The sequence below is a fragment of the Trypanosoma brucei genome, chromosome 4, assembly GCF_000210295.1.
Source record: "Trypanosoma brucei gambiense DAL972 chromosome 4, complete sequence".
Lineage (NCBI taxonomy): Eukaryota > Euglenozoa > Kinetoplastea > Trypanosomatida > Trypanosomatidae > Trypanosoma > Trypanosoma brucei.
The window spans coordinates 793,927-819,881 of NC_026737.1; the positions used below are offsets into that span (position 1 = coordinate 793,927).

The 25,955-nt window shown below is 44.8% G+C and overlaps 13 protein-coding genes, 3 non-coding genes and 1 pseudogene across 16 annotated transcripts, besides 1 other annotated feature; 6 read left to right on the top strand and 11 right to left on the bottom strand.

The window, feature by feature from the left end:
- Nucleotides 1-477: 477 nt before the first annotated feature.
- TbgDal_IV3170 (dihydroxyacetone phosphate acyltransferase,putative) lies at nt 478-4,206 on the top strand (the record flags this gene model as incomplete). The annotated part of the gene is made up of 1 exon (XM_011774603.1): nt 478-4,206. The coding sequence occupies one exon, from the start codon at nt 478-480 to the stop codon at nt 4,204-4,206; it is 3,729 nt and encodes a 1,242-aa protein (XP_011772905.1).
- A 200-nt stretch (nt 4,207-4,406) lies between these two features.
- On the top strand, nt 4,407-4,865 carry TbgDal_IV3180 (T. brucei spp.-specific protein; the record flags this gene model as incomplete). Its single annotated transcript, XM_011774604.1, has 1 exon — nt 4,407-4,865. One exon carries the CDS (start codon nt 4,407-4,409, stop codon nt 4,863-4,865), a length of 459 nt encoding a protein of 152 aa, XP_011772906.1.
- Nucleotides 4,866-6,002: 1,137 nt separating this feature from the next.
- On the top strand, nt 6,003-8,693 carry TbgDal_IV3190 (hypothetical protein, conserved; the record flags this gene model as incomplete). The annotated part of the gene is made up of 1 exon (XM_011774605.1): nt 6,003-8,693. One exon carries the CDS (start codon nt 6,003-6,005, stop codon nt 8,691-8,693), a length of 2,691 nt encoding a protein of 896 aa, XP_011772907.1.
- A 905-nt stretch (nt 8,694-9,598) lies between these two features.
- TbgDal_IV3200 (hypothetical protein, unlikely) lies at nt 9,599-10,003 on the bottom strand (the record flags this gene model as incomplete). The annotated part of the gene is made up of 1 exon (XM_011774606.1): nt 9,599-10,003. The coding sequence occupies one exon, from the start codon at nt 10,001-10,003 to the stop codon at nt 9,599-9,601; it is 405 nt and encodes a 134-aa protein (XP_011772908.1).
- A 222-nt stretch (nt 10,004-10,225) lies between these two features.
- Nucleotides 10,226-10,870, top strand: TbgDal_IV3210 (hypothetical protein, conserved; the record flags this gene model as incomplete). Its single annotated transcript, XM_011774607.1, has 1 exon — nt 10,226-10,870. The coding sequence occupies one exon, from the start codon at nt 10,226-10,228 to the stop codon at nt 10,868-10,870; it is 645 nt and encodes a 214-aa protein (XP_011772909.1).
- A 556-nt stretch (nt 10,871-11,426) lies between these two features.
- On the top strand, nt 11,427-12,089 carry TbgDal_IV3220 (ubiquitin carrier protein, putative; the record flags this gene model as incomplete). The annotated part of the gene is made up of 1 exon (XM_011774608.1): nt 11,427-12,089. The coding sequence occupies one exon, from the start codon at nt 11,427-11,429 to the stop codon at nt 12,087-12,089; it is 663 nt and encodes a 220-aa protein (XP_011772910.1).
- A 1,401-nt stretch (nt 12,090-13,490) lies between these two features.
- TbgDal_IVtVal01 lies at nt 13,491-13,564 on the bottom strand. Its single transcript has one exon. It is a non-coding gene; the product is annotated as a tRNA-Val (tRNA).
- Nucleotides 13,565-13,627: 63 nt separating this feature from the next.
- On the bottom strand, nt 13,628-13,707 carry TbgDal_IVtLeu01. The gene has a single exon. It is a non-coding gene; the product is annotated as a tRNA-Leu (tRNA).
- A 59-nt stretch (nt 13,708-13,766) lies between these two features.
- TbgDal_IVtMet01 lies at nt 13,767-13,839 on the bottom strand. Its single transcript has one exon. It is a non-coding gene; the product is annotated as a tRNA-Met (tRNA).
- A 2,018-nt stretch (nt 13,840-15,857) lies between these two features.
- TbgDal_IV3230 (hypothetical protein, unlikely) lies at nt 15,858-16,166 on the bottom strand (the record flags this gene model as incomplete). Its single annotated transcript, XM_011774609.1, has 1 exon — nt 15,858-16,166. One exon carries the CDS (start codon nt 16,164-16,166, stop codon nt 15,858-15,860), a length of 309 nt encoding a protein of 102 aa, XP_011772911.1.
- Nucleotides 16,167-17,729: 1,563 nt separating this feature from the next.
- TbgDal_IV3240 (hypothetical protein, unlikely) lies at nt 17,730-18,095 on the top strand (the record flags this gene model as incomplete). Its single annotated transcript, XM_011774610.1, has 1 exon — nt 17,730-18,095. The coding sequence occupies one exon, from the start codon at nt 17,730-17,732 to the stop codon at nt 18,093-18,095; it is 366 nt and encodes a 121-aa protein (XP_011772912.1).
- Nucleotides 18,096-18,291: 196 nt separating this feature from the next.
- Nucleotides 18,292-19,224, bottom strand: TbgDal_IV3250 (hypothetical protein, conserved; the record flags this gene model as incomplete). Its single annotated transcript, XM_011774611.1, has 1 exon — nt 18,292-19,224. One exon carries the CDS (start codon nt 19,222-19,224, stop codon nt 18,292-18,294), a length of 933 nt encoding a protein of 310 aa, XP_011772913.1.
- A 129-nt stretch (nt 19,225-19,353) lies between these two features.
- TbgDal_IV3260 (ESAG11-related protein, putative) lies at nt 19,354-20,466 on the bottom strand (the record flags this gene model as incomplete). Its single annotated transcript, XM_011774612.1, has 1 exon — nt 19,354-20,466. One exon carries the CDS (start codon nt 20,464-20,466, stop codon nt 19,354-19,356), a length of 1,113 nt encoding a protein of 370 aa, XP_011772914.1.
- Nucleotides 20,467-20,814: 348 nt separating this feature from the next.
- On the bottom strand, nt 20,815-21,750 carry TbgDal_IV3270 (hypothetical protein, conserved; the record flags this gene model as incomplete). The annotated part of the gene is made up of 1 exon (XM_011774613.1): nt 20,815-21,750. One exon carries the CDS (start codon nt 21,748-21,750, stop codon nt 20,815-20,817), a length of 936 nt encoding a protein of 311 aa, XP_011772915.1.
- Nucleotides 21,751-21,881: 131 nt separating this feature from the next.
- Nucleotides 21,882-23,093, bottom strand: TbgDal_IV3280 (ESAG11-related protein, putative; the record flags this gene model as incomplete). Its single annotated transcript, XM_011774614.1, has 1 exon — nt 21,882-23,093. One exon carries the CDS (start codon nt 23,091-23,093, stop codon nt 21,882-21,884), a length of 1,212 nt encoding a protein of 403 aa, XP_011772916.1.
- Nucleotides 23,094-23,103: 10 nt separating this feature from the next.
- On the bottom strand, nt 23,104-24,337 carry TbgDal_IV3290 (annotated as a pseudogene).
- Nucleotides 23,104-24,337: a sequence feature.
- A 110-nt stretch (nt 24,338-24,447) lies between these two features.
- Nucleotides 24,448-25,728, bottom strand: TbgDal_IV3300 (hypothetical protein, conserved; the record flags this gene model as incomplete). The annotated part of the gene is made up of 1 exon (XM_011774615.1): nt 24,448-25,728. The coding sequence occupies one exon, from the start codon at nt 25,726-25,728 to the stop codon at nt 24,448-24,450; it is 1,281 nt and encodes a 426-aa protein (XP_011772917.1).
- Between the last annotated feature and the right edge of the window lie 227 nt (nt 25,729-25,955).

A 25,955-nucleotide genomic window follows, 5' to 3' on the forward strand; every position in this document is an offset into this window, starting at 1 on the left:
AAACGTGCACCGCAGGTCAATATACATTTATATATACTTGTGCGTGTGTATTGGACGTCTGCCGCGCGTAAAAGCCCACATCAAACGCTGGGATGCCGCCGCGTTACCTCGATTTTCTCTTTGACTTGCTTCCACGTCCGTCTCTTTTTTCTTTAAGTCTCTCTGCTGGTGACAGTGTTGGACAAAAATTGATGCCGAGTAGCACGGGAGGAGAAAGTGGCGAGACAGCGTGTTTGGAGGCCTTCTTAACCAGTCCTGTCCCAGACTGCGTGCATACACACCATTGTCGCCGTCACGTCCCTCTTCTTATTTGACCAACAGTGCATTTCGGATAATCATCATGTTTTCGTGTTAACCACTCACCCTCCACGGGAGAAAATAAGCCCGCATCGCCTCTCCTGTCGCTACTGCTGCTGCTTCAACGCCCCCTAAAGTCTATTTAGCACAACTTCTATATTGAACGCATCGTCTAGCACTATGAAACAAGGTAACGGGACCACACACTCCATTCCCCACAATGTGCCCTTCCGACGCATTGTTATTCTTTCTGACTATGGATCACCGTGGCTCAACGCGGTAACGGCCGTAACATGCGCAACGCTGCCATGTCTTTCGGCACTCTCCAATGGGTGGTGTGAGAAGCGTGGAAACGTTGTTGTTGCCAGTAAACTGGATAGCCCGCGCGTCCTCATTCCGGCCGAGGCAGGTGTTGCACCGGACGGCACCTCGTGCTCGTCACTTTCCTCGTTATCTGCAGTGTGTCGGGATTTAGCTGACGGCAGTAACATCGCCAGTCGTATCTTTTTTACCGCGGATGCGGCCAGCAATCCGCGAGCGCAGACTTTTGCACCAAGCGTGGAAGATGACTTGTTTGTGTATGTGTCGGCGTGGAGTGCTGAAAAGGACGCCGCCCATCTTGCTCTTCGTTCCCTTTCCAACATGTTTGGTGCCACCAGCTTCGGCATTGGCGCATCGGGTGTCCTCACAGGACCGTGTGGCGTTCCTCGGCTTATTATTCTGGCAGACGAATCCACACGAAACTCAGTCTGCGAAACTGCTCGGCATCTCAGCAATTGGTGCGTCCTCTCGTGCATTGTGCCAAGTTTCGCTCCCCCGGCCTTCAACCACCAGCTTGCTGCTTCGGTCGTGCGGGAATGCGATGTCGTATGCGGGGTTCTGGAGTGTGTTGCGCTCGGCGTGGCTCTGGGAACGGTAAAGCGACTTCCGTTCGGTTTTATGGACCCCGTATGTGTTATGCCCCTTGATGCTGCTATCAGTACTGCTCTGATTGCATTCCTGCAGCGTTTGAAAGGGGGTCCTGCAGCAGTCTGTGGGGGTACGAGCGCCACTATTATTATAGGCTCTCCCAGTGACAGCGCTTTCGTGTGGGGCATGTTTGCTCAATACCTGATGGATTATTATGGTCGTGTGGGTCTTCTCGCACTGAAGGAATCCCAGTTACGTTGGCTGTTTGATACCTCGCCAGCGCTGCAGCTGAATGCAGACTTTATGAATTGGGTGAACTATGGCACATCGACAATGATGCCTTTTCGGTGCTACTATGATAATGCCGCGGCGCGGCGGCGGAAGCAGTTGATGGAGCACTATCCCCATTCAAATGTAGCTAGGAAGGTTTGTGGGACATTAACGAACATTGACACGCGCATCCACAATATGGTAAAGTTGACTCAACACTCTGAGCCAACAGGACAACATGATGGCGAGCGGGTGAACAAGCAGGGGAAGCCCAACACGGCGGGGTTTTACAGTGACTTGCTTCGGGCTGTAGAACAAGATGTCGCGTTACGGCCTCTCTACCCGTACATCTCGTTGAGTTGCATAAGGTGGGATGTTTTTGTGAAGGTTATTGCCCAATCCGTGCTGGAGCATGCGGCACGCCAGATCGCAGGGCATCCAACTGTGGTCCCTCCGCCTCTTCCTTTGTATCATAACGACATCATATTTTACGGCCCGCAGCGGGCTCCGCGGAACTGTCTCCTCACTCGATTCTTCCCAGAAAGTGTTCGGTGGGCACAGCGCTCAGGTTTACGGCCGAACGGGGTGCTTGTAGCGGCAGAACCCGGGCTCACAGAAGAGTCATTGGCGTGTATACTTCAGCGCCCAAGTATAATTCAGGTGGTTAAGAAAACTGCAAAAGCAGAGGGCGTAACGGAGGAAGATGTCTTGAGGCGGGCGACAGCAATCTTGCGCGGTATGGGTGATAATCTGAATCAGCTCAATGTCCGCGTCTTCGGCCTCATGGTGCGGAAGGCGCTGTTCAGGCTCTTCGACAGAGTGAGCCTGAACGCCTCCGCCTTCGAACGGCTCCATGCTGCAACTACGCAACCGAGGACCCATGTCATGTTGCTACCAGCACACAGGTCATATATAGATTTCATCATAATGACCTATTTGCTCCTGGTGATGGGTCTGACCCTACCGCACGTATGTGCAGGTGATGATTTCCTTCGAATGGGCCAGATAACTAAATTGATGCGTGGTAGCGGCGCCTTTTTCATACGGCGGACATTCCGCGACGATCCCCTGTACACTGCACTCTTTAAAGAGTACATTCACAACCTTGTCCTTCGAAAGCAAATGATCGAATTCTTCATTGAAGGAACTCGAAGCCGCACGGGCAAAACACAACGCCCCATGCTCGGGGTCCTAAAGTTCATTGCCGACACCTTGGTTAACGCACAAGAGGCTATCGATGACGCTTGCATCCTTCCAGTCAGTTTGTCTTATGATGAACTACTAGAAACGAAGTTGTATGCGGCGGAGCAGCTCGGGTTGTCAAAACCAAGGGAGAGTGTTGGAAACCTTGTGCGTGCAAGTTCCGTGCTCAGCAGGAGGCATGGGAAGATTCATGTCCATGTTGCCGAACCCCTCTCATTGCGATCCTTCTGCCACAATCCAAGCCAATGCCCCGAGGGGTTTGAGCCGGTAACAGGAGGAGTTACAGCCGCAGCACCTAACAAAAGTAGCGATGGCGAGGGAGCACGTAGTCCGTCCCATATCCCTAAGCAGGTTTTAACGAACATCGCGTGGCACGTAACGCACACTCTACAAGACAATACAATCATTACGCCAACGGCATTGCTCGCTGCAGTTCTCGGAACCCTTTCCCCTCCGGCAGGGTGCATGTCACTTCGGGAGGCGCAAGCTAAGATGTTGTGGCTCCGTGACCACATTATTAGGAGAAGAGCTCACGTCAGTGAAGATTGTGTAAATAATAACGGTGAGGAACTTTCTCGCATGGCTCTCTTTCATCTTGCGGAGTTTGTAGAGACGCGGGTTGAAGCTGGTGAGACATGGGTGGCTATGCGCCAAGACAGCAGGGCTCCATTGGGCGTGGCCATCTGCAGCAACCAGTTAATCCATGTGTTTGTGGACGAAGGCGTTGTGGCGTTAGTAGCGCGTGCGTCAGGGGAGCTCAGCGACAACAAAAAAACAGCGCGTGTGTCAACTGATCTCTTGAAGCGTGAATGTGAGCTGCTGCGCACGTTGCTCGCAGGGGAGTTTCAGGACTACCTTCCTTGGTGCCCATATACATATGCATCATGGTTCAAATATGCTGTAACACGGCTACTCGCTCACGATGACATCCACAACGATGGGACAGTTACTTTAGAAGGAGGCGGTTCCGCCGAAAGCACCAACAAGGTGAAAAAAGGTGACCCATATGCGGTTGCGAGTGAACCCCGCTTGCATGACAGCGAAGATATCGTGATTCACTTCACACGCCGGTTTCGATTCATTACCGGTATCCTCTATCCATTTGTAGAGTCCCTATATGTTGTCAGCGTTGCAGTGGCTGCCGTTGCTGAAACACATGTAGAACATCTGCTTCGTAGGAGACCACTGTTGTTGGCATGTCAGAAATGGGCCTTGGAACTATGCAATGAGAAGCGACTTGTTGTGCATATACAATCCTGTGGAAGTGTTGCGCTGAAGAGTGCCTTCACCAGCATTATGGAATTCATTGGTCTCAAGTCGCGTACCGAAGAAAAGGACCTCGTGTACATCCTTCCAATACCACCAAATGGTCTGGAAACGCAATTGCAGCCAGTGACGGAGCAGTTGAAGAAGTTACTGCGCCCCCTCATAAAAGTAAAAGAGGAGGAAGAGCGGGAGGCGCGAAATCACATGGTTAACGTCTATAAAAAAATCCAAATGAGTTCCAAGCGGGCATCAAGGATGTAGGAAAGCATCAAGGAAATAATATTAATAATAATATAGAAAAAGAAGAAGGGGGAAAACGAGAAAAGAAAGCGAATGAATGAATTGAATGAATGAATGAAGTCCTCCGATGTGCTTCTCGCCGTGCGTTGGCGTTCAGTTAGTGTTTGCTTCTTTTTTTTAAATTTATTTCCTCATATCATCTGCATTACAACCATAATTTCATGATCCCTCCTTATTATTATTATTGTTATCACTTTTTTTTCTCTTTTGCAATCATTCATCCGATTGTTGTTGTGTTTATTTCTTGTTTGGCTTGTTTTTCTCTTTCTCTTTTTCTGTACCGTTCAGTGTGCATGTTTCGCTTCCCGCAGCCAGTTTCTTTTTCATTTTTACTTTTTCCTTCCTTTCTTTTTGTTTTTCCGTTGTCTGTGTGTGTGTGTGTGTGTGTGTGTGTGTGTGTGTGTGTGTGTGTGTGTGTGTGTGTGTGTGTGTGTGTGTGTGTGTGTGTGTGTGTGTGTGTGTGTGTGTGTGTGTGTGTGTGTGTGTGTGTGTGTGTGTGTGTGTGTGTGTGTGTGTGTGTGTGTGTGTGTGTGTGTGTGTGTGTGTGTGTGTGTGTGTGTTGCATTTTCGGCCTTGTTATTCTTCTTTCATTTTGTTTTCATATCGTGCATGGCGTGTGACGGTACAGAAAGTGTTTTCATTTAACAAACTAGTCATTACTTAACAACACGTAACAAAAATATAAGATACGAAGTGGCCGAAGAGGGTTATGGCAGAGCAGATGGTCAACTTAAAGGGTATTTGTTCTTTTAATGTTGTTGTTGTTATGGTTATTGTTATTACGGTTGAAGTTTTAAGTTGGCGTTGTAAACTTCAAAGGGGAAATGTTGTTTGGTTAGCTTCATCTCAGCCAGTATCAGTTCTAAGCATGTCGTCCAAACATCCGTGGGCCTATGGGTGAAAACATGAAATAAAAATAGCTAAGTAATATATGTATATTTGCTTATCTTTATTTACGTGTGCGTTTTTGTTTTGGGGGTGAGCTGGAGTAGATTGTCCAACCCACACCTGAATTTCACTTGTGCTTATTTGACCTTACGCGGATTCGCGCCCTTTTTTTTCCCCCTCCTCTTCTTTTCTCTCCGGGCAGTAAACATCGCATGGATCATAGAAAGGGGGTCAAATATAATACAGCGGAAAAAAAAAAGGGAATTCACTACGTTTTCGAATAAATAAGAAAAACGATAAAAAAATCGAATGAAGAGAATAAACGAGTGGGACGCTAAATAAGTGGCCTGCTTCTGTTTGTTTCGTTCCGTTTTAGCTACTGCTTTTTTCTCATGTTACGGAAAGGCGTAGACAAAAGAAGAAAAGAAAAAAAGAGAAGAGAAAAGAGGGAGGGAGGGACAGCTGCCTGGAGAGCACAAGTTGCAATTAGTTGTGTGGGCGTCTGTATGATTTGGTTTGTCTCAGTCGCTACAGCGTTGTCGCATGTTGATTTTGTTTTATTTTGTTTTTTATGTATGTTTGAGTGCTCAGGCATTATTTCCTCGTAGTTTTCGGTAACTGTTCCGACATCTTCATTTTCTTGTTTCAACGTCGACTTCTGCTATTATTTACTTATTATTATTTTATTTTATTTTTTGCCGCGTTAAGGTCACGTAGGTGCCAACCTTCACCCGTAGATCAGTAAGTCCTGTTATCCCAACGTAGGGGGAGGAATCTTCTGGGTGGGTGGGGAAAACAAATAATTAGTTATCTTTTAAACAAAGAGGAAACTTTCTTTTTTTCAATAAAAAAAAAAAAGAAAAGAAAAGATGCAGGGAGACACCAAAACTATGGGGAAAAAAAAAACAGTTTCAAGTTTGAATGAAACGCGAGAGCGCCGTCATTTGGATATTGGGAAGGTACGAGACGTATGGAACACATTTCAAACCGCCATGTGGCACGTTTGTCTTCCTAATGAACTTGTCATGTGCTTCGATCCGCTGCTACGCTGCATCTTTGCGTTATATTATTTACCTCCTGTGGCATTAGTTGTGGCCATCACTCATAGCGCATTGGCACGTATTGTTTGGGTGCTCGTTACTCCGGTTGCGCAGGAAATGGAAAAACAGCCATATGATGCCTCACGCATCGTAACACTTGCACTTGGGCTCTATCAAATAATTATTTGCATGTTACCCTTCACCACGCTAAGTATTGCAGTGGCCACTTTAGGTCATAAGGCACTCAACTGCTTCATGGAAAGCATGGTGGATAGTTGGTGTACGTATGAGCAGCGGGATTATCCACTTTTGGCAGCGCGCCTGCGTTTCATGATGGAGGACCGCTGGCGATGTTGTACCTTTCTTGTGGTGCTTTTCCTTCTTGGTACACTTGTGCTTTCAGGTTTTCATACCGACTTGCTCGTCGCATGGCCAGACCGCGAGGGCAATGTGGCATTAAATGTGTGGTTAATCATTTTTATTGACTTAACATTCGTTGTAGTGTCAGCATTTACTTGTTCGCCGCCGGGGTTGCGGTTACTCAACTCAAAAAAAGACACAGCGGATGGAAAGGATGGATCATTTCTGGAATATTTCTTCGATACATGGTGGCGGAAACGTGTTTTCTATATCCGGTACGCCACGGGTTATATGGTGATTGCGCTCGGCGTGTTCACAACATATCATGATGGTCCATTGCGGGCGCTATCCATGCTGCTGGAGACTTTGATGTATTTACTCATACCTCACGTTATGGTGCACGCAGTGCTTTCAATTTCAATCGTAGCGGTTAACTTTCACCGCTCGGTGCGGTGGTTGTCCCACCACCGTGCGGCCGCGTCCCACACAATTGCCTTTATCCTACCTTACGAAGGAGTGCTGCTTTATTCCATGTATTACTTTAGGCACCACTGGATGACGGTGTGTTTGCTTGTGGGAGTCAGCGTTCTTCTAATATACCGCTCTATAGACATTGCGAGGGAATTTGAGGTGACAGAAGCCGGTTCCGTGCTTTGGAAACGGGAAGATGACGGAACCGTAGCGCCGCCAGATCTCGCTAAAGTGCTGGAAGAGGCGCACGAAAACAAATCACGGCACCTGAACACCGTAAGCCTTGGTGTATCAGGAGATATGGAACGGATGCGGTTAATATCGGATGGAAAGGAAATACCACTGCAGCGTGTGGTGATCGAACGAATCGGTGAGTCGAGGAGTCTTTCCAAAAAGGCAGTTTTCCTCGCGTACGCGTTTCCGAGGGTGTTACACGCACAGAAACCGAACTATTTGGGTGGTAAACATTTTCGGACGGGCCGGCTGCTGCTTCGTACGATTACGTCAATCCTCTTAACTTTCTTCGCTCTACTTGTGGCAGGTGTAATACTTCAGGCAGCTTTTCCAGAATTACGTAAATGGCCCGTCCGCTTACGGATATCGGAGGGGGGCGAAATTTTGACTATCGATCATATTGTGGTGCGCATGCATTTACTCTCTAGGAATGCAAGTGCAAATCCATTGTCGCCACCTGTTACCTCCGCCATGACGCCTGCACACGCCGCATTTCAATGGGGCAATACAACGGCGTTTAATACGGATTGGTATGCGTCGCTGTGCGCACGAGAGTTCCATGGCGCTTCAGTATGGGAAGTTTCATTACTTGCGCTGGCCACATACCTTTCAACTGAAGAGGAAGTGCGTCAAATGCTGCATTTTATGAATACACACATGGAGACAGACTGGATCATGCGCGAGCGTCATGGAATGGATTGCGTAGCCGTGGATTCTTCCACGAAGCCCACAGAATGGAATGGTTATTTCGACTTTTATAGTGCCAAACACGATCTCTCCGTGGTTGCCATTCGCGGAACCGATATGACATCGGCTATTGATTTCCTTGTCGACTTCAACATGTTTTTTGAGGTTGTTTTGTATCATCTCTTATCTAATTTCGTTCCTGGGGCAGGAATTTTACCCTCGCACCTAATCGCAGACTTGATTGGACTGGCTTCACTCCGGTCGGATGGAAACTTCCAGTACGGGACTTGGGAATCCCTCATTGCAGAGAGTAAAGCAGATGATAAAAATAACAAACTCCAGTGCGTGAGTAATAACTATCGCCGTGACTTTTTTGCAGACGTTTATAATCACATCCGCTACATTGGCAGTAGGTCAAAGAGGCCGAAGCATGTTATCTTGACGGGCCACTCATTAGGTGGTGCCGTTGCCTCAATTGTTGGAGCCAAGATGGGAATTCAAGCTGTGGGTTTTGGAGCTCCGGGAATAACATTAGCGCGAAAAAAGTTCAACGTGGATTTGCGGAGTATTAACAAACACGTTGGGAATATCATATCCTCGCACGATATATTTCCCATGATTGGTGGTAATGTTGGGGAGCAACATCGCATAGAGTGTCTGGCAACTACACGGGAACTTTGCCATGCCATGGAATTTCTCGTTGGAGCGCTATGGCGGTCATGCGGATCAATTCGCTCACGATTTCCCTCCATGGGCTCAGTTTTGTAACCTCCCGATACGTCACATTCAAGACAAACATGGAACTGGATTTGTGTTCGTATTAGGCTCCCTTTGTTTTGTTTTGTTTTTTCTTTTTTGTTTCCGTCGTTGACCTTTCAATGGGGAGGAGAGGAATGAAGGGCAAGTAGAAGAAAAGAAAACAGAGGGAGGAGAAAATATGCACCAATGGGAGTTGATTAATGGGATATGTGCAAGGTGAGAGGGAGGTGTTGAAAATAAAATAAATGAGCACAAGCGCGTGTGTTGAATAATTTCATAATTTTTTTTTTTCTTCGCTGTTGACTTGTTCATTTGTCTCTCTTTGTTGTATTAATCTACCTAATCGCTTTCCTTCACCTGTTCTTCAACACTTTTTTTTTTCTGATTCACCTGTTGTTAATGCTTCATTTTTATCCGCACGGCAACATGCTTTTCGGCAGCCGCCGTTGTGAAATTCAATTCAACACGCACGTGCGATTATGCCCATTTGTAGTCATAACGCCCACCTCATATTTCTTTTTTCTTCTTTTATTTATCATTCCAATTTTACAGTCGGGCGGAAGTAATGCGCTTCAAACCTGTTGAGTTGTTTTGTTTTGTTTTCTGGAATGTGTGTGTTTTGCGTCAACACGAAGAGGCCATCGCACAAACCCTTCAACACACGTCCAACTCATCAAAAAGAAAATTAATAATAATAATAATAGTATTGGCAACAGTAATAATAATATTGTTATTAACGTTGATAACACGACGTGAGGAAGTGAACCGCACAGTTCTGCCCAACATTTAATTCAGTCTGGTGAAGGAGAGAATAAAAGGAAGGAGGAAACATATTCCTTTACTTCGGAGAAACACATCTGGGAACGGATTTCGTAGAATGTAGACACCACTCGAATTTGTCATGAAATTCCGTTTTAGCCCCTGATTCTCCTTTTTTTTTTTTTTATTTCTTTCTTTCTTCCTTTCTTTGTATATTCATCGCTTTTGTGATGCTTGTGTTTTCTTTTTTTTTTCTCTCTTTTTTTTCTGTTAGTGAGTTCACGTGAATAAGGGATTATAGTCTCACTGGTGGGGAATGGTTTCATGTCTTGGCAGTAGTTACCGCACTTAAGTCTGTCGTTTCTTTTTTTTGTTGTTGTTGTTGTTGTTGTGGAGTTGCCACCATTCGGCCGTGAGAGAAAAAAAATCCTTGCGTAAAATCCATGCGAGATTTGGTGCTCGCTCCCTTTGTTGTTGTTGTTTTCCTTATTTTTACTCACTTGTTCTGTTTTGCTTTGTCGTCCGCATAAAAGAAGAAAGGCAAACAGGACGAAGCACATTTTAACCTTCTGCTTTGGGGAACGTGGCTGTTCCCAGGGGGGATTTTATTGATTGATGTTGCTTGTTTTTGTGTTTTGCTTTCTTTTGCACATGCAACCCGTGAGTATGGCACATTCACAATAACATGAGGCTGAAAACAGTGATGCCTTTACGTCCTTTACCTCATCTCTTTATTTAACTTCACACACACACACACACATATCCGTCAATAAAAGGTTGGAATGAGTACCACAGGAAGCTGGACAATTGAACGAAGCGATGGCGTCATCGTTAAAATTGATAAACCGAATGTCTCTTTTCGCTTCGGCCGCGGAAAGGAACTTCCTCCTGGACAGCAACTTAACGACAAGTACATCTCCCGGAATCACATCTCATTCGAGTGTAAATCATCTTCGCTTTTCGCAAAGCAAAGCGGCCGGAACCCAACATTTTATTCAGCAGCGTTCCGTCAAGTTCCGAGAGCCGGATTGGAGTTCCGGCCTGCCGATGCCAACAAAACTTCTGGCGCGCAACCCGATGGTTCCGGCAACAAAAATGAGGAAAATATTGTTTTCGTTCCATGTGGTAATGAAAAAACAAATCAAGTTGTGATAAGCAGCAGCGGGAATGAAATAGAACTGTGTACCCTTCACTTCCCAGAGGAGTTGAGACTCCCAAAACTTACGGTACGTTACACACCGCCACGCATAGAAAAGGTGGATCACATGCCAAGAGGTGTTCCCGCCGTTCCACTCGTTTTCCCTAAGGATGATGATGATGATGACGATGACAATAACAACAACAACAACAGTCACGGCTCCACCCCGCCTGCTTGGCGCGGGATTCTTGACGCCGTTCTTCAATCCAATAAAGGCAGTGACAGTTAACATAAGCGCAATTCATTTGGAGCGCGCAGCAGGCCGTTGTGGTTTGGACGATGGTTTGAGCCACCAATTTGATTAAAGTTAACTTAATTGAATGGAGAGGCGCATTGCCTCTACATAAGCAGATACGGAGGGTGCCTGAATTTACACGGCAAATAAACAGCCTTGAGGGTAATGCGGCGAGTTGAACAAACGCTGAAATTGATGCGCTTATTCGGTTGCGAGGAGTTGCGGTATATCTTGTGCGCATATGTTGGTGGTTGGTTGCATGTGAGTTTTAGCAATGCTGAACAAAAGTTGTCGTAGAGCTGCTGCTGAAATGTAACGAAAGGTGTAGCGATCATGTCGGTCATATATTGCTCCGACTGAGTTCGCATGTGTGCTTGTCAAATTGCTCTTCCCTTGTGAAGCTAAGCCTTGTATGCGTGTAAGAGCGGATTCTCTTGCTTTGACTACCTCTGCCGGTGACTTAACCCGCGATACATTGCTGCCTTTTTGTGGTTGTTGTTGTTGTTGCTGTTCCTTTTCTTGTTTTTAAAAAAAGAAAAAGGTATCTCAGATGCCGGCGCCGCCAGCGGCATCCGGTGTGCGTCGCTTGCAGAAGGAGTTACGCGACATCACCCTGGACCCTCCACCGTATTGTAACGCTGCTCCTTCGTCGGAAAGCATTTTCACGTGGTATTTCACCCTCGATGGACTACCTCAGACGCCTTATGAAGGTGGTCGATACGTTGGGGAGCTGAGGTTCCCACCTGAATATCCGATGAAGGCACCCAAAATAATTATGCTGACGCCGAGTGGACGGTTTGTTATTAACAGTCCCATTTGCCTTACCATAACTGATTTTCATCCGGAAGAGTGGAGCCCAATGTGGGGGGTGCGGACAATAATCACTGGTTTGCTTTCATTCATGGTCAGTGAGGAAAGTGGGTTGGGCGGGATGACGGCAACTGCAGAGAGTCGAAGGGCTCTGGCTGCAGAAAGTCATCGCTATAATGTGGAGCGTGTGCCGGTATACAAGGAATTGTTCAACAGCGAGTACCAGAAAGATTTAAAAAAATTGAACGAGGAAGCAGAGGCATTGCGCAAGAACTGTGGTGACGTTAGCGAGAATTTGGGTAACAAAACCACCAACGCAAGCAGGGCGCAGCTGCGTGGAATCGTTGCTTCTATCGTTGTGTTGGTTGCCCTTGCTGTGGGGCTCTTAGTGCTTAGGAATTGACGGGCTGTTGACTCCATCCTTATTCCCATCCCCACCCAAACGCGCACGATCACAATTATTCGTATGAAATTCTCACAGGCAAAGCGTTCATTTCCGCCCACCTCCTCCGTCGAAAATTACCCTCCCACCCGAGCTTCAGTTGATGGCATTACCCTTCACACGCCTGCATTTGAAGCCGACGTTAAATTTATTACATTTTATCTCTTCTTCACACCATTAAATAGTAAATGTTAAGGAAATGCGCCTGGGCCAAATGCATATGATACTTTCATGCCTTTCGTTGGATCGCAACCCACCCTGACACTCAGTTGCGGCGTCGCCGAAGTGTTTCAAGAGGGTATTTTTTGTTCGCTGACTTCCTCTCGACCGTTCAAACTGACATGGGTTTCGGTCATTTCCCCTGTTTGCCGGATTCCGATGGATGTGAAGAAGTGCAATAAAGCGTTGCATTATGGAGCAAGTGGAGAAATCACAGCGGTGTCGTAGTGGTGCTGAATTATTTCTGTTTCCCTCTCCCCGATCTAAGACAACGGTGCAGTTCCAAAACAATAAAAAGGTTGGGACGCGAAAGTGGACAGAGAGTGCTCAAGGAACGCCATTGTGAGGTTTGACACACTTTACGTATGTGAATATCGGAATTCACACATGGCCCTCGAGGGATATCGGCTATACGCGCGCCATTGCGTTACGAATCCGTGAGGAGTCCAACTTTTTTGCTTCTGAAGCGCCGCATTCCCGTCACTTGAAATAGCAGTCCATCGTGAAATAAATGAGATCGTGCAAACACATTCCGGAAGCAACGGCCAGAAAAGGAACCTTACCGAGACCACCTCCAAAACCATGAAAAGAAAGGACATATTGCACACATTTGTTTTCCCCTTATTTTCCCTCCTGTCACTGTTCCTTTCCCAGCCCAGTTCCAGTTTCCCACGACAGCATGGGTCCAATGCCTTCTATAATGACCAGTGGGGCATTTGATGGAATGTTTGCTTCAGCACCGCAAGAGCCCGCCACACGTTGCAGCCTCGTGAGGTGATGTTTGAACTCTGTTGGTATGGGGGTCGTCCTCTCCCTGCCTTTCTGGTATTTTAGCATCGCTTTCTCAACCAACCCAATAAAAGAAAAAGCAAAGCAAGGCAAAGAGCAAAAAGAGACGAGTCGTTCACTGACAAACGTTTTAGTTGATGGGGGTGTTACTTTCGGTGTAAGAAATAATGGATATGCTGCTTCATTAGTAAATAAAACAGCAACCCCTTTTCCTTTCATTCGTTTCCGTCCCAAATGTCACCACCGCAGGCCACACACACACGCACGCACAATCTCAATCCCTCTTCCCCTTTCATCCGAACATTAAAATTTCACGGCAGCAAAATTGAGGGAAACAGAGAAATGACGAAAACCTACGCCGATCGGGACTCGAACCCGAGACCTTCGCCGTGTTAAAGCGACGTCATAACCACCTAGACCATCAGCGCTTGCCCTTCCCGGCAATTTTTGTATCATTTCCTCAGTTCAATTGATTTAAACACGAAAACGACTGACGGTGGTGGGGTTCGAACCCACGCCCCTAGAGACCAGAGCCTAAATCTGGCGCCTTAGACCACTCGGCCACACCGCCACCGCCCCCGATTTCGTGGGTGAATTTCTGTTATAAACTTACTCCCGCAGTAAAAAATGTGCGATCGGTGAGGCTCGAACTCACGACCTTGGGATTATGAAACCCACGCGCTGCCGACTGCGCCACGCTCGCAGCGGCTCCCGTCACATTACGGAATCCCTTTTAACGGCCGGAAATCAGTTTCCATCCAGCACACTCATTCTGTAAGGAATCCCTTTTAACGGCCGGAAATCAGTTTCCATCCAGCACACTCATTCTGTAAATTGGCGCTGGGAAGCTTACATCCGCTTCTTCTATGCGAGCACAACAATATACTTTCGAAATAATTACTCACTGTGAAAGTACCGTATTATACTGTTGTTATGTCGTCCCACTGAAGGAGTTTGGTGTATACACGAGGCATCCGCTGCAATAATAGCTGAAACAACACCGTTTCCCCATGCGAACGCCATTGAATATGGGTTGCCTGGAGGACTGGACGGAATAACGGGATGTACGTGTACACGGTGTGTGGAGTTCGTACAAAATTAAATGGAATATCCATAATTGTATTTATTTCAACGGTTAAGAAGATTAATCGTTATGGGAAAAGTATGGAAAGAAGTAAAAATAAGGTAGCGTTGAATAAGGAATCGTGAAGGGAATGAAAATGAAAGAATGCTCCGACTCGGAGACTTTATTCTTGTTTTTTAGATCCACTTTACCGTATATTTCTATGTAGTATAAGAGTGTTATTTTTCCGAGGGGCGAGTGTGAGATTTGTAAAGGTGAGCATCCCCTCACGCTGTTGGTACAGAGCCATCGGTGTCGGAAGCGGCTGCTGCCATATATCCCCGGAATGTGAATGACCTCCAGGAAACAGTGGAAGCCACCAGAAAGGAAGTAAAGTGAGATTTTCCGATGAAAATCCTAGAATCAACGCTAGCCCTTGGTTTCTCACAAGTTTGTATCTTTTTTTTTTCCTTTATCGTCTTGTTACGTTTTGCAATTCACCTTTTTTTTTCGAGCCTCTCCTAAAACTTTTTTTTCAAGAACCTTTCTCGTTTCTTATTTAAATAATTATTAGAGTTTATATCCTGAATTTAACCATGGAGTCCTTCCGTATTCCTTTTAAGGGCTGATTTACATTGTGCTATCGTCATATTTCACAAATCCTATTACATTCCATGCGGTTGAGATTCATATCTTCCCTGGAGTCGTCAGAAATCGCAGAGTAATGGTGGGTTGAGTACATCATTAAAGGGGAGGCCAAATGACTGTTCGTACCCTGTCATCAGGGAGACATGGCAGCTCGCCGGCTGTTGGTTGTTGGGGTAATGGGAGAAGTGGAAACGATATTGGCTCCCTGATGTGGGAACCGATATCTTTATGGTCCCTTGCACGCTCTTGCATGTTCCCGTGGGCGTGTAGGGACAACTCCTGTTGTGGAGAAGACATCAGAGGCAACTGTGATTCACATACTGGCATATGGTAAGGGACTGTCCCTTCAAATTTTTTTGGGGGAAAAGGAAGGCTTCTTTTGCGTTTTGAAGGGGACATACATCCACGCGGCGAAGAGGTGAAATGCAAAATGATGCCTGTATTTTCGGAACATTGATATAGCAAACCCTTCTAGGGGTCGACGAGTGTCAAAATCGGCAGAGAATAGCACAGGTAGAATGCAAGGCTCGTAACAAAATGGAAACTGGAAGAGTGCCGGTTAAACCGAAACTCGCTCAGGAGTGGTGGAACACACTCGTGTCAATATGTTCCTGTGGCCAAATCTGGAATCACCTGACCACTACTGGAAGGTTGCATGGAAGAGATAGTTTGAAGGTTTGCAGAAAGGCAATGGAGTAGCAATTCGACGAAGGAGGAAACTTAAATACCCCACATATCACCCGGAATGCTGCCTTGGAATAGGATTCCGCAGAATATGAGGGATAAACGTTATTGCCGCCTGAAGGAATAATTGTCACTTATAGGGATAGGGGTTTACGATGGGAATTAGGCAGTTCCTTCAGGTGTTGGAAGTTTCGGAACAAAAGGCATAGGAAAGGGGAGGAAAGTGAGGACATTAATAAATCCTTTGAAATGTAGAAGAATATGCAAAAGCACCAGCAGAAAAACGGAACATTGTAGAAATGTGGATGATGCAACGAACCGCGCGTTCATAATATGGGAGAGATAAAATATATATATACAACTACAGGGAGAAATATAGCAAAAACAAATATGCGCAATAGAGCTTTCCTAAACACGGTTCCAAATACCGTCCAACTCTCGCACCTCCCTACAAAATGTGTACAGGTAAGTGTCCCCATTAAACGCGTGTACGCCACAACCATGCACGAAATAGCGAAGAAACGAAATAATGTAAGAATAAAATGTGAATTATTTTCATTCAATGTGCTAGTGTTCAACCACAAAGGCACTACGCGAACAATATGAGGCAGAAAATGAAGTGAGCGGGTGACCATCTTTTCACCGGCTGCCGGTTCGTTTCCCGTAAAACCCGTTTAAGCTACAGTATATAAAATTTTAATAAAGGGTTGTGTCCTCCTCCAAGCACGTGCCAAAATCTAAACATGGGTAAAAGACCTGTGCTGGCCGAAGCTGTGGGATAAAGAGTGGCAACCAAATCAAAAGATGCTGCCGATACCGCTGTCGATGGTGAGAACAGGCAACGTCCTTTTTCTGCCGCAGAAGCAGTGCGCAAAAGGAGTGAAACGAGAAGGTGGACTAGGAAAATGCTGAGCGACTTAAAAAAGAGGCTGAAAGTGATCTAAGTGACGAAGGTGGATGGCAAACACAAAATGAGGAAAAATCGTGCCTTTGACCGACTCTTCAAAATTCTTTTTCTGTGCACAATTCTGCACACGTCTATCGCCTTGCTTTTTCCCCCCTAAAAAGAGCACTGATTGTTTGCTGCACGATATTAGTTATAGTCACGCATCCCTACCTGACGCATATTTGTTGCTTCACATTACCAGGCTACAAGGTTATTCAAGAAAGTATCAGAAAAAGCTGAAAAGAATAAAGAAAATGGATTTGCCCTCACACCAATAAGACACAGTAACAAAAAGCATTGTACCGAAAATTTTCCTCTACCACTGGTGAAGCCATATGAAATAGAAAGAAAACTACAGAAAGGCCCACTGATAGTGTATGATTAACGTGCTTCCAGCAAATATCCTAGTCGGTAGATAGTATAAAAATCGAAAACGCCCCCCCCCACACACACACACGCACACACACCCGAAATACCTGCAACGCAGCTTTCACATTCTTGCTGTTCCTTCGCTGCACACAAAATGCTATCAACAGACCGCTTTCTTTTCTCTTTGATAAAAAGTTTGAGTTTTTGTAAAAGAATGGGTTAATTTTTTTTTCGAAACCTCTCAAACTAATGGCGAAATGCCCACGAAAAAGGTCTACGGTTAATTTCCTCCAACCACCGTTCGCACACACTTTACTGAGATCATGCAGTTTTCTTGGATTTTTCCGAAATTTTTGTGATAAGCAAAAACCTATTTGCTGCTTTTTTTTTCCTCGTTAACTCCACTAAAGGCCCTTTCCGTTACGCCTTCTACGGTCTTCAATAATTACTTCGAATCGTTTGTTTCGGAGAATTTTTCTTTAGATGGCGTTTTCGCTCAACGGTTTAGAATTTGTCGGTACGACTGACTCCTGTGATGCGAAAGTGACGTATTCTTTTTCCATCAATGCATACCTCCGAAATAGCATCCCCCTTACCAAGCAATAGGTCGCATGCCTGTTTTCACCAACCCGACTTTGAAGTCCTTTATTCCCACTTTTCGGAGCGATTTCCCTTCTTATTGAGTTCAGAAATTTCCCAGACTGAACTCTCCCATCCTAGAGATATCATTTTCACACGTTATACCAGCTGTTATGTCTTTAAATGTTTTAGGTTTTCCGAACGGGGTCACAGGGCCTCTTCCCTATAGTGAATTTCCAGAGTTAGTCTTTTTGACCTTTTTCTGCCTTTGACCGTGCATTAGCACGTTTTACTGCTATGAACCATGTACTTTTCACCCGTGGTTAGAAAGTTCTATTCGCTTCTTAGCAGTATATCTGTTCTGACCTCCTGTGATCTAGTAATACTCTTTCCCCTTCTCTTCCATAGTGTTCGTATAACCTCGGTACAGCTGTCGCGGACGAAACTATCACTCCCCCCCCTACCTCATTCTTACACGCAGCGTTTTATTTATTCCACACACACGCACACACACAAAAAAATATTAAAAGGTGGATATAAAAGAAAAGTATACATCCATACAACCTGTGTTTTCATTTTCTTTCATAACCTCAACACAATGAGGTCTTTTGTTGCTACTGTACCCTCTCTCGAAAAAGACAGAGGATATGAAAATACATTTTGCGTATAAAATTAAAACTCAAACGGCGGTATGCGTGCAGTTGTGCATGTGCTCGAGTGATCGTTGCTGTCGTGTGCTTGCACTTCTGAAAATAAAAGCGTATGGAACGAGAAAAGGGGGAACCTATGACAACAGTGCTCCAAATGTTAAGGTTGCGAAGGAAAGGAACACAAACGACAAAAATTGTATCCACAGCCTCTTGTTATTATATTGAAGACACTCTAAGGTTATTGAAGATGGATCGGAGTCTCCCAGAGAGGGTGTCAATTCTGGAAGCGCGTTCCAACAACTGGGAAGGCACAGATTCGATTTGGGAGATGATGTTGTTGATTTCTCTCAGAGGTGTGATTAACAACTTGAGAAGATCTGATGCGTTCACAATTTCTACTGAGCGAAATTTATTCGTTTGGACATTATCTTTACCAAAACTGCTCCTTATTCCTCTGTGTCTGAGGACGAGCCCAAGGGAGGTGGACGCTGTATTAACTTTATCGGCCAATTTGTTGCCTCCGAAGCTTTGCCACGTGCCACTGGTGAATGATAAATCGATATGCTCATTTGTGCCACGGTCGAATTCGCTGACAATTTCAGAAAGATGCTTCCCAAAGAAGACCCTATCACACGTAACGTGTGTACTATTATCCCCACAATAGTTAAGTGTGGAATTTACAATACACACTGCCTCCAATCCAACTCTGTACATTTCTTCCATTGTGGCTGCATATCTGATGCCAGTGCTTACGACATTCATCACTTTTTCCTCTAAATGTGAAACAGCAACCTCAAATTTCTTCCGTAAGTAGCTTTCTGCTTCAAAAACACTTCCCATCTCATTCAGTATTTCCTTCATTTCATTACTATTCTCTCTCTTCATAAATCGTTTTATGTGCACAAATAATCCTTCCCACATTGTATATTTTTCCTCCGCCGAATACCTCTTTCCATATATCTCTTCTGCACGCACTCTAGTTCTTAAGAGTAGATCCTCTGTCACATTGATCATCAGACTAAGCTTTTTCACGACGCAGTCGATTTGCTGAAGAGTTGTGAGTGATTCGTCTTTGGATATTTCTGGTGCCCTGCCCTCCGCCAACACAAAAATAATTGCAGCAAATATTACTGCAACTGATCTCATCATCCTACGTGGCTATTCCACAAAAATGAACCACAGAAAAGGATGCCACCTTTCTGAGAAACACCACAAAAACGGAGGGAACAGGGAACTGTCAACTGCACAAATATTTTTGAAAATTACACACTTTCTCAACTATTTCCCAAATACCACAAAGACGAAAAGAAGCATAGTTACCCCTGATAGATTTGGCTTCGTCTTCACACCATCAATCACATTACTCTCCTTATCATACCAGGGAATGTCTTTCATAGTTCCTAATTTTTCCGTAAGTTCCATTGTTGTTTCTCTCCCTTTCAGAATACTTCTGACTTCCTCTTCAAGCTTCAGAAACAAACTATCAAGTGTGGCCTTTTGGCCTGTTATAGAGGTATTTCCTGCAGAAATCATTCCAACGTTGGCGTTCAGTTGACCAATTAGGTGCTGAAATTCTTCTCCAATGGAAGAAAAGTTAGAAATTAGTGCGTTTTCGCTTGTATTAAAGAGTCCGCCTGAAAGCTCATAAATGAGTGATTTTCTTCCTCTGATGTATGAACTATTAGTTGTTGTGATGTAGCAACCATAACCCACGTGGTTTCTGTAGTTTCCTGCATTTCCCATCGTTAAAGTGAGTTCGTTAGCGAGTGGATTGTTGTAATCGGCGATAACACTTTCACTCTGTGCTATTGGATAAACGGTGCAATCTTTTGGAACTATTCCACGTTTACCGTCCTTTATGCAATCTCCCGTTGCTCCCCCATCCACCACAAGACAACAACACCCAGTGCTAAGTGCCGCGTGGGAAAAACTCTCTACCATATCCTTTATCCAGTATGCATACGAGTCAGACATATTCACAAGGTTCCAAGACGATGACCTTATATATCCAAGCGACAGGTGCATTTCCGTAACTACATTTCTTAATTCATTCTTCAGCACTCCCATATCACTCAACAACTTTTCTATAATCGTTAGGTTTTCATCTTCTTCCGGAGTTACTTCTCTCAAAATCTGTACCAGCATTTTCTTCGCTTCGACGCGTGCACTGGAGTGAGCCACAATTTTTTCACAGTCTTTCACTGTTTTCTCCGCGAATTTTATATTATATGTTACATTATTTCTCAGCTCCCTCAACTCCCTAACAACATTGCAAATGGCATCTGCATCACTTTGAGTTAGTGCCTTGCCCCTGCCATCACCCCTTATCTCACCATAAACACACACCGCCACCAAACTAAACACAATCAGTCCTGTTCCAGCTGGAATCATATTATCACCTTCATACCTAAAACAAGCCAAAAGGAGTTTCAAAAGTGTGCGCTTCCAAGTTCTCACAACAAATTGTTATTCAGGTAAATATAACTCTTTGGCGACACAATATCTAATCACTCAAAAACACGCGTAGGGAGCGCAGCACTATCACAGGCATGTGGTTACAATAAGCAAACACATATGCACACACATTCGTATATTTATGCTCACATGCATTGTATGTGAAGCTGTTGGAATCCACAAGGAGCGCATATAATGAATGAGTTGGTGGTGGTGAGAGTTGTGGCTGTGTATGGAACCTGGTGAAAACGGAAGAAGTGAACAGAGCAAACGCTTGTATTTTTTTCAATCTTGGGTTGTGGGTGCGGTTATGCTGCTGAGGAGGGACTGGAGTTTCCCAGAGAGGGTGTCAATTCTGAAAGCGCGTTCTGACAACTTGGAAGGTATGGCTTCAATTTTGGAGGTGATCTCGTTGATTTCTCTTAGAGGCGTAACAAAAAACCTGAGGAGCTTTATTGCATTTACTTTTTCTACTAAACCATAGTCATTTGTTTCTGCGTGAACCCTTAAGCTAGACTTTATTCCTTGGTGCTTGAGGATCCGCCCAAAAGTTGTGGATGCCATATCAATCCTGTCAGCCAGCTTGTTTCCGCCATTGCTTTGCACTGTCCCATTGTGAAACCTCAAATCTATATGACCACTGGTGTCGCTGTCAAATTCAGTAATGATATCAGAAAGACCCTCTCCAGCAAAGGTCTTTCCGCATGTAACCACCGTCCTATTATTCCCGCAATAGTTATGCGATTTGCTTGCTACACATACTGCCTCCAACCCAATCCTGTACATCTCCTCCATCGTAGCCGCATACTTCGTGCCAGTTCTTACAACGGCGATCATCCTTTTTTCCAGGTAAGAAACATTGAGGTCAAATTTCTTCTGCAAGTAGCTTTCTGCCTCAAAAACACTTCCCATCTCATTCAGTATTTCCTTCATTTCATTACTTTCATCCTTTCTCATAAATTGTTTTACGTATAAGAATAGTTCCTTCCATGCTGCGTACCTTGCCTCAAGTAAATACCTCTTTCCATGTATCTCTTCCGCGTGTACTCTAGTTCTTAAGAGTAGATCCTCTGTCACATTGATCATCCAATTAAGCTTCTTTACAACACAGTCGATTTCTCTCAGGGTTGAGTTTGCTTCCTCTTTGCAGTCCCCTTCTGCCAAAGCCTCCACCATCAGAGCCGAAATGGCAGCAAGCATTAAAGTAATTCCTTTCATCATGTTACACGCTTAATTCATACAAAAGTGAACCACAGAAAAGGATGCCACCTTTCTGAGAAACACCACAAAAACGGAGGGAACAGGGAACTGTCAACTGCACAAATATTTTTGAAAATTACACACTTTCTCAACTATTTCCCAAATACCACAAAGACGAAAAGAAGCATAGTTACCCCTGATAGATTTGGCTTCGTCTTCACACCATCAATCACATTACTCTCCTTATCATACCAGGGAATGTCTTTCATAGTTCCTAATTTTTCCGTAAGTTCCATTGTTGTTTCTCTCCCTTTCAGAATACTTCTGACTTCCTCTTCAAGCTTCAGAAACAAACTATCAAGTGTGGCCTTTTGGCCTGTTATAGAGGTATTTCCTGCAGAAATCATTCCAACGTTGGCGTTCAGTTGACCAATTAGGTGCTGAAATTCTTCTCCAATGGAAGAAAAGTTAGAAATTAGTGCGTTTTCGCTTGTATTAAAGAGTCCGCCTGAAAGCTCATAAATGAGTGATTTTCTTCCTCTGATGTATGAACTATTAGTTGTTGTGATGTAGCAACCATAACCCACGTGGTTTCTGTAGTTTCCTGCATTTCCCATCGTTAAAGTGAGTTCTTTATCAAGAGGATTTTCATACTCAGCAAGGCTGCCTTCGATCCTTTGTGGTGGGTAAGTAGTGCAATCTCTGGGGACACTTCCTCGTTGACCATTCTTCGTACAATCCCCAGTTGCTCCTCCATTCACCACAAGACAACAACTTAGAGTGCTAAGTGCTGCGTGGGCAAAACTCTCCACCATATCCTTCACCCAGTATGCATACGAGTCCGACATATTCACAAGGTTCCATGATGGCAACCTCATAGTCCACAGTGAAGCATTCATCCTCGTAATCGTGTTCCCTAATTCATCATTCAGTTTCCCCATATTCTCCAGGAGTCTTTCCGTTCCACCGAAACTTGACTTTCCTTTTGTCATCACCTTCTTTAATACATCCACCAGTATTTTCCTTCCTTCAATACGCTCACTGTAATAAAGTACAATTTTTTTACCGTTGTCCACTATTTTCTCTGCGACTAACATATTTTGCGTCAAATTATTTCTCAGCCCCCTCAACTCCTTAACCACACTACAAATGGCATCTGCATCACTTTGAGTTAGTGCCTTGCCCCTGCCATCACTCTCCGCTTCACTTTGAACACACAAGACAACACAAATCACCAGCAATCCTGCTACAGAGCTCATCATATTATTTTTCTCCACAAAACAAAGGAAAGGTAAACAAAGTGTAGATTCCTCAATGCATATGCAGTTTGGGAACAGGTTGTGCTTCCAGTAAGAGTAGGCCATTTGAGCTATGTTACGAAAACACCAAAAAAGCAAAAATAGATATCATTAAATCGAAGTGAACAGCACTCTCCGCGTCAAGATCGAAATTTTCTGCCTTGCCCCAGATATCTATGTTTCCTCCAAGTTTGTACTCAAGAAACATTTCCTCAGCGTCATGCTGTAAATCTTCCAACTCGTAAATATGGGAGTTTGCTTCACTTTCATACTTCTCCATGTCTTCCATGTTCTTTGTGGCATTGGTGAGACGATTGTGCCACGGTATGCCGCCATGGGATAAGGTGTGTCGGTAATTCACACACGTTGTTCCGGGTCTGTGGCCATCACATAGAAATGTTTCATTACTCGTATCATTCACGTGGCCAAATACGCCTTCCACCTGAAACTTGTCCTGCCTCATATTAACAGATTTATCAAACTCCTCCAATGCAGCCTTTAACAACTTTGAGTTGGATGCAATGTGCCTGTACACGCATCCGCGCTTTACCACTTGCCAAGCATCTTTGAGTGTCATTGATGAATTAACCTCACATTTCTCTTCGGCCAAGGCGCACTCATTGCTCATGACCGTCCACTTATTTTTTTTCTGGTCGCCTCAAGTAGGTCCTGCAGGGAGAACTATTTCCGTTGTAATAGTAGCTGCTGCTGTTCGCCTCGTCTTTCGCCTCTCCCACACATACACAAAAAAAGTCGTTAACAAGTGTTTTTCCAGTTTCATTACCGTTGCTTCCACAGCTTTCCAAAGCAGATTCATTGCTGTTGAACAGTAAACTTTTATTGGTTTCCATAATATCGTCAATGGGTCTGTTGGTCTTATGTGCCTCATCCACTAAATCACCATACACAGCTTTCATCATGCTCTCCTCAGCCTTACTGCTCTCCCGCATCGCCCTCTTTCTATTCCTGTCAATCTCTCCCTTCACCGCTTTTGCTCTTTTGTATAGTTTCTCAATCCCTTCACGCGCCTTTTGGCTCACAGAAGTTTCTTTCCCGCTCGCCCTCGCCTCACTCACCATTACCTCGAACCTCTTCATAATCTCATCTTCCTTCTCACGGTTTCTAAATTCCGGCCTTGGCACCTTTGCTTGAGTGATCCTGTAAATCTTACAAAGGATCTCAAACTCTCCGGTGTTATGTTGATAATCAGTAATATTGAAGACACCCTTCTGTTGATCCTGACTTCCTCTTATTGATCCCCACACAAGAGCAACCAACAATAGCACCCCACCGCAACCACGTCTCCTCATAATTTCCTATTGCAACCAAATAGGAAGCAAATATCAATAAGGCGCCACGCAGCAGCAGTCATTTAGAGAAATGCAGTAACCGGGAAAAATTAAAAATATAACACGGAAAGTTAAGCGACAAAGGCAGTTAGCGCCATCATTGTTAAAACAGTCAAAGACACTGAAAAGGCGGCCCCATCCTCTTCCACCTCGTTCACTTCACTCTCCATCATTAAGTCTTCCAAATTCAAGTTAATCTTTGCTGCTGCACTTTTCATACTCTCCGCTAATTTCCACAGCCTTCCAAGCAAAACCTTTGCCTCCTTATTGTGCCTTTCCATTTCCACCAGGTACTTTTCCGCATCCAACAACCTCAGCTGCCACTCAATGCCCTTCTGCGTCAGAAGTCTATACGCATAATTCACGCACATTTGGTCATTCTTCCCCGTGCATATGTTTTCGCTGCGGTCAAAAACACCCGTATGTATTCTATTCGCTCTCCCAAACACATAGGTCCTAAATCCCTCCGACTCTTTCATGTTCATGGTTATATTCTCCCTCTGCCTCCCCAGCAGCTTATTGAACTCCCTCACTGCATCTTGGATTCTTTCTGGCGTTATCAATTTTAAATTTTCATTTTTCGGACAGGCTTCATCCTTTATCTTAAACCAACCGTCGCCAAAAGCCACATCACTTCCATCATACGACACATTTTTCCACAGTTTCTTTCTACCCGGCCCCTTGATACTTTTGTGGCACACGGTCTCATTATTCTCTTCTCCAACGCACAAGCAAAAAAAGTCCCCCACGAGCGAACGCCCAGCCATGGCATCCTCAGTCGAGGGATGATATCCAGCCCCGCACGTTTCCTCTGCGGAGTTTCCTATTAAAGTGTCTCCGGTGTGCACCGCAAACTTTTCAAACTCCTCCTTCTCCATCAGCCTCCCAGCATTCGCCCCATAAACGACTTGCGCCATTCTTTCGAGTGCAAATTTCCTTGACACATTCGCCAGGCGCCGTTCCTCTCTTATTCCACTCACGAGTATGGTTGCCTTTTCCGCTAGTTTTATTAACTTCTCATGTGTTACCTTCCACCGAATAATATCATTTGCACGATGCATACTCATCTTAGCGGCCCCACTATTGTTAACTGTTCCTTTCCTCCTTTCCATAGCTTCTTTATACAAGGAATCCTTCACGTATGTCGCTTTCACAAACATCTGTAGCCTGTCGATGATATCCGTTAGATTCGCAGGCTCTTCCATTACTTTCTCCGGTTCCCCCTCCGCCAACCTCAATATCTCACACATTTGGTTGAACTCTTTTTCATTCACTAACTTTGAATCCTCTCCACACGCCAAGCGGAAGGCACCAAAGGCCGCTAACAAGAATGTCACTATGATTTCCTTCATTATCAAAGCCCTGCTACAAACAAAAAGAAAGTAAAGGCACCAACAAAACAATTCTCCAAGCAGAAGATGCTCCTAATCACAGATAAAAGAGATCACTTTTGTAACGCAAGAAAAGCATCCAATGCCACCAACCGAGCATCCCAACCGTCATACAAACGTATTTCCGAATGGCCAAACCACCGTAATTTTAAAAATCTCTCACATATTCACGATTGAACACTATACGT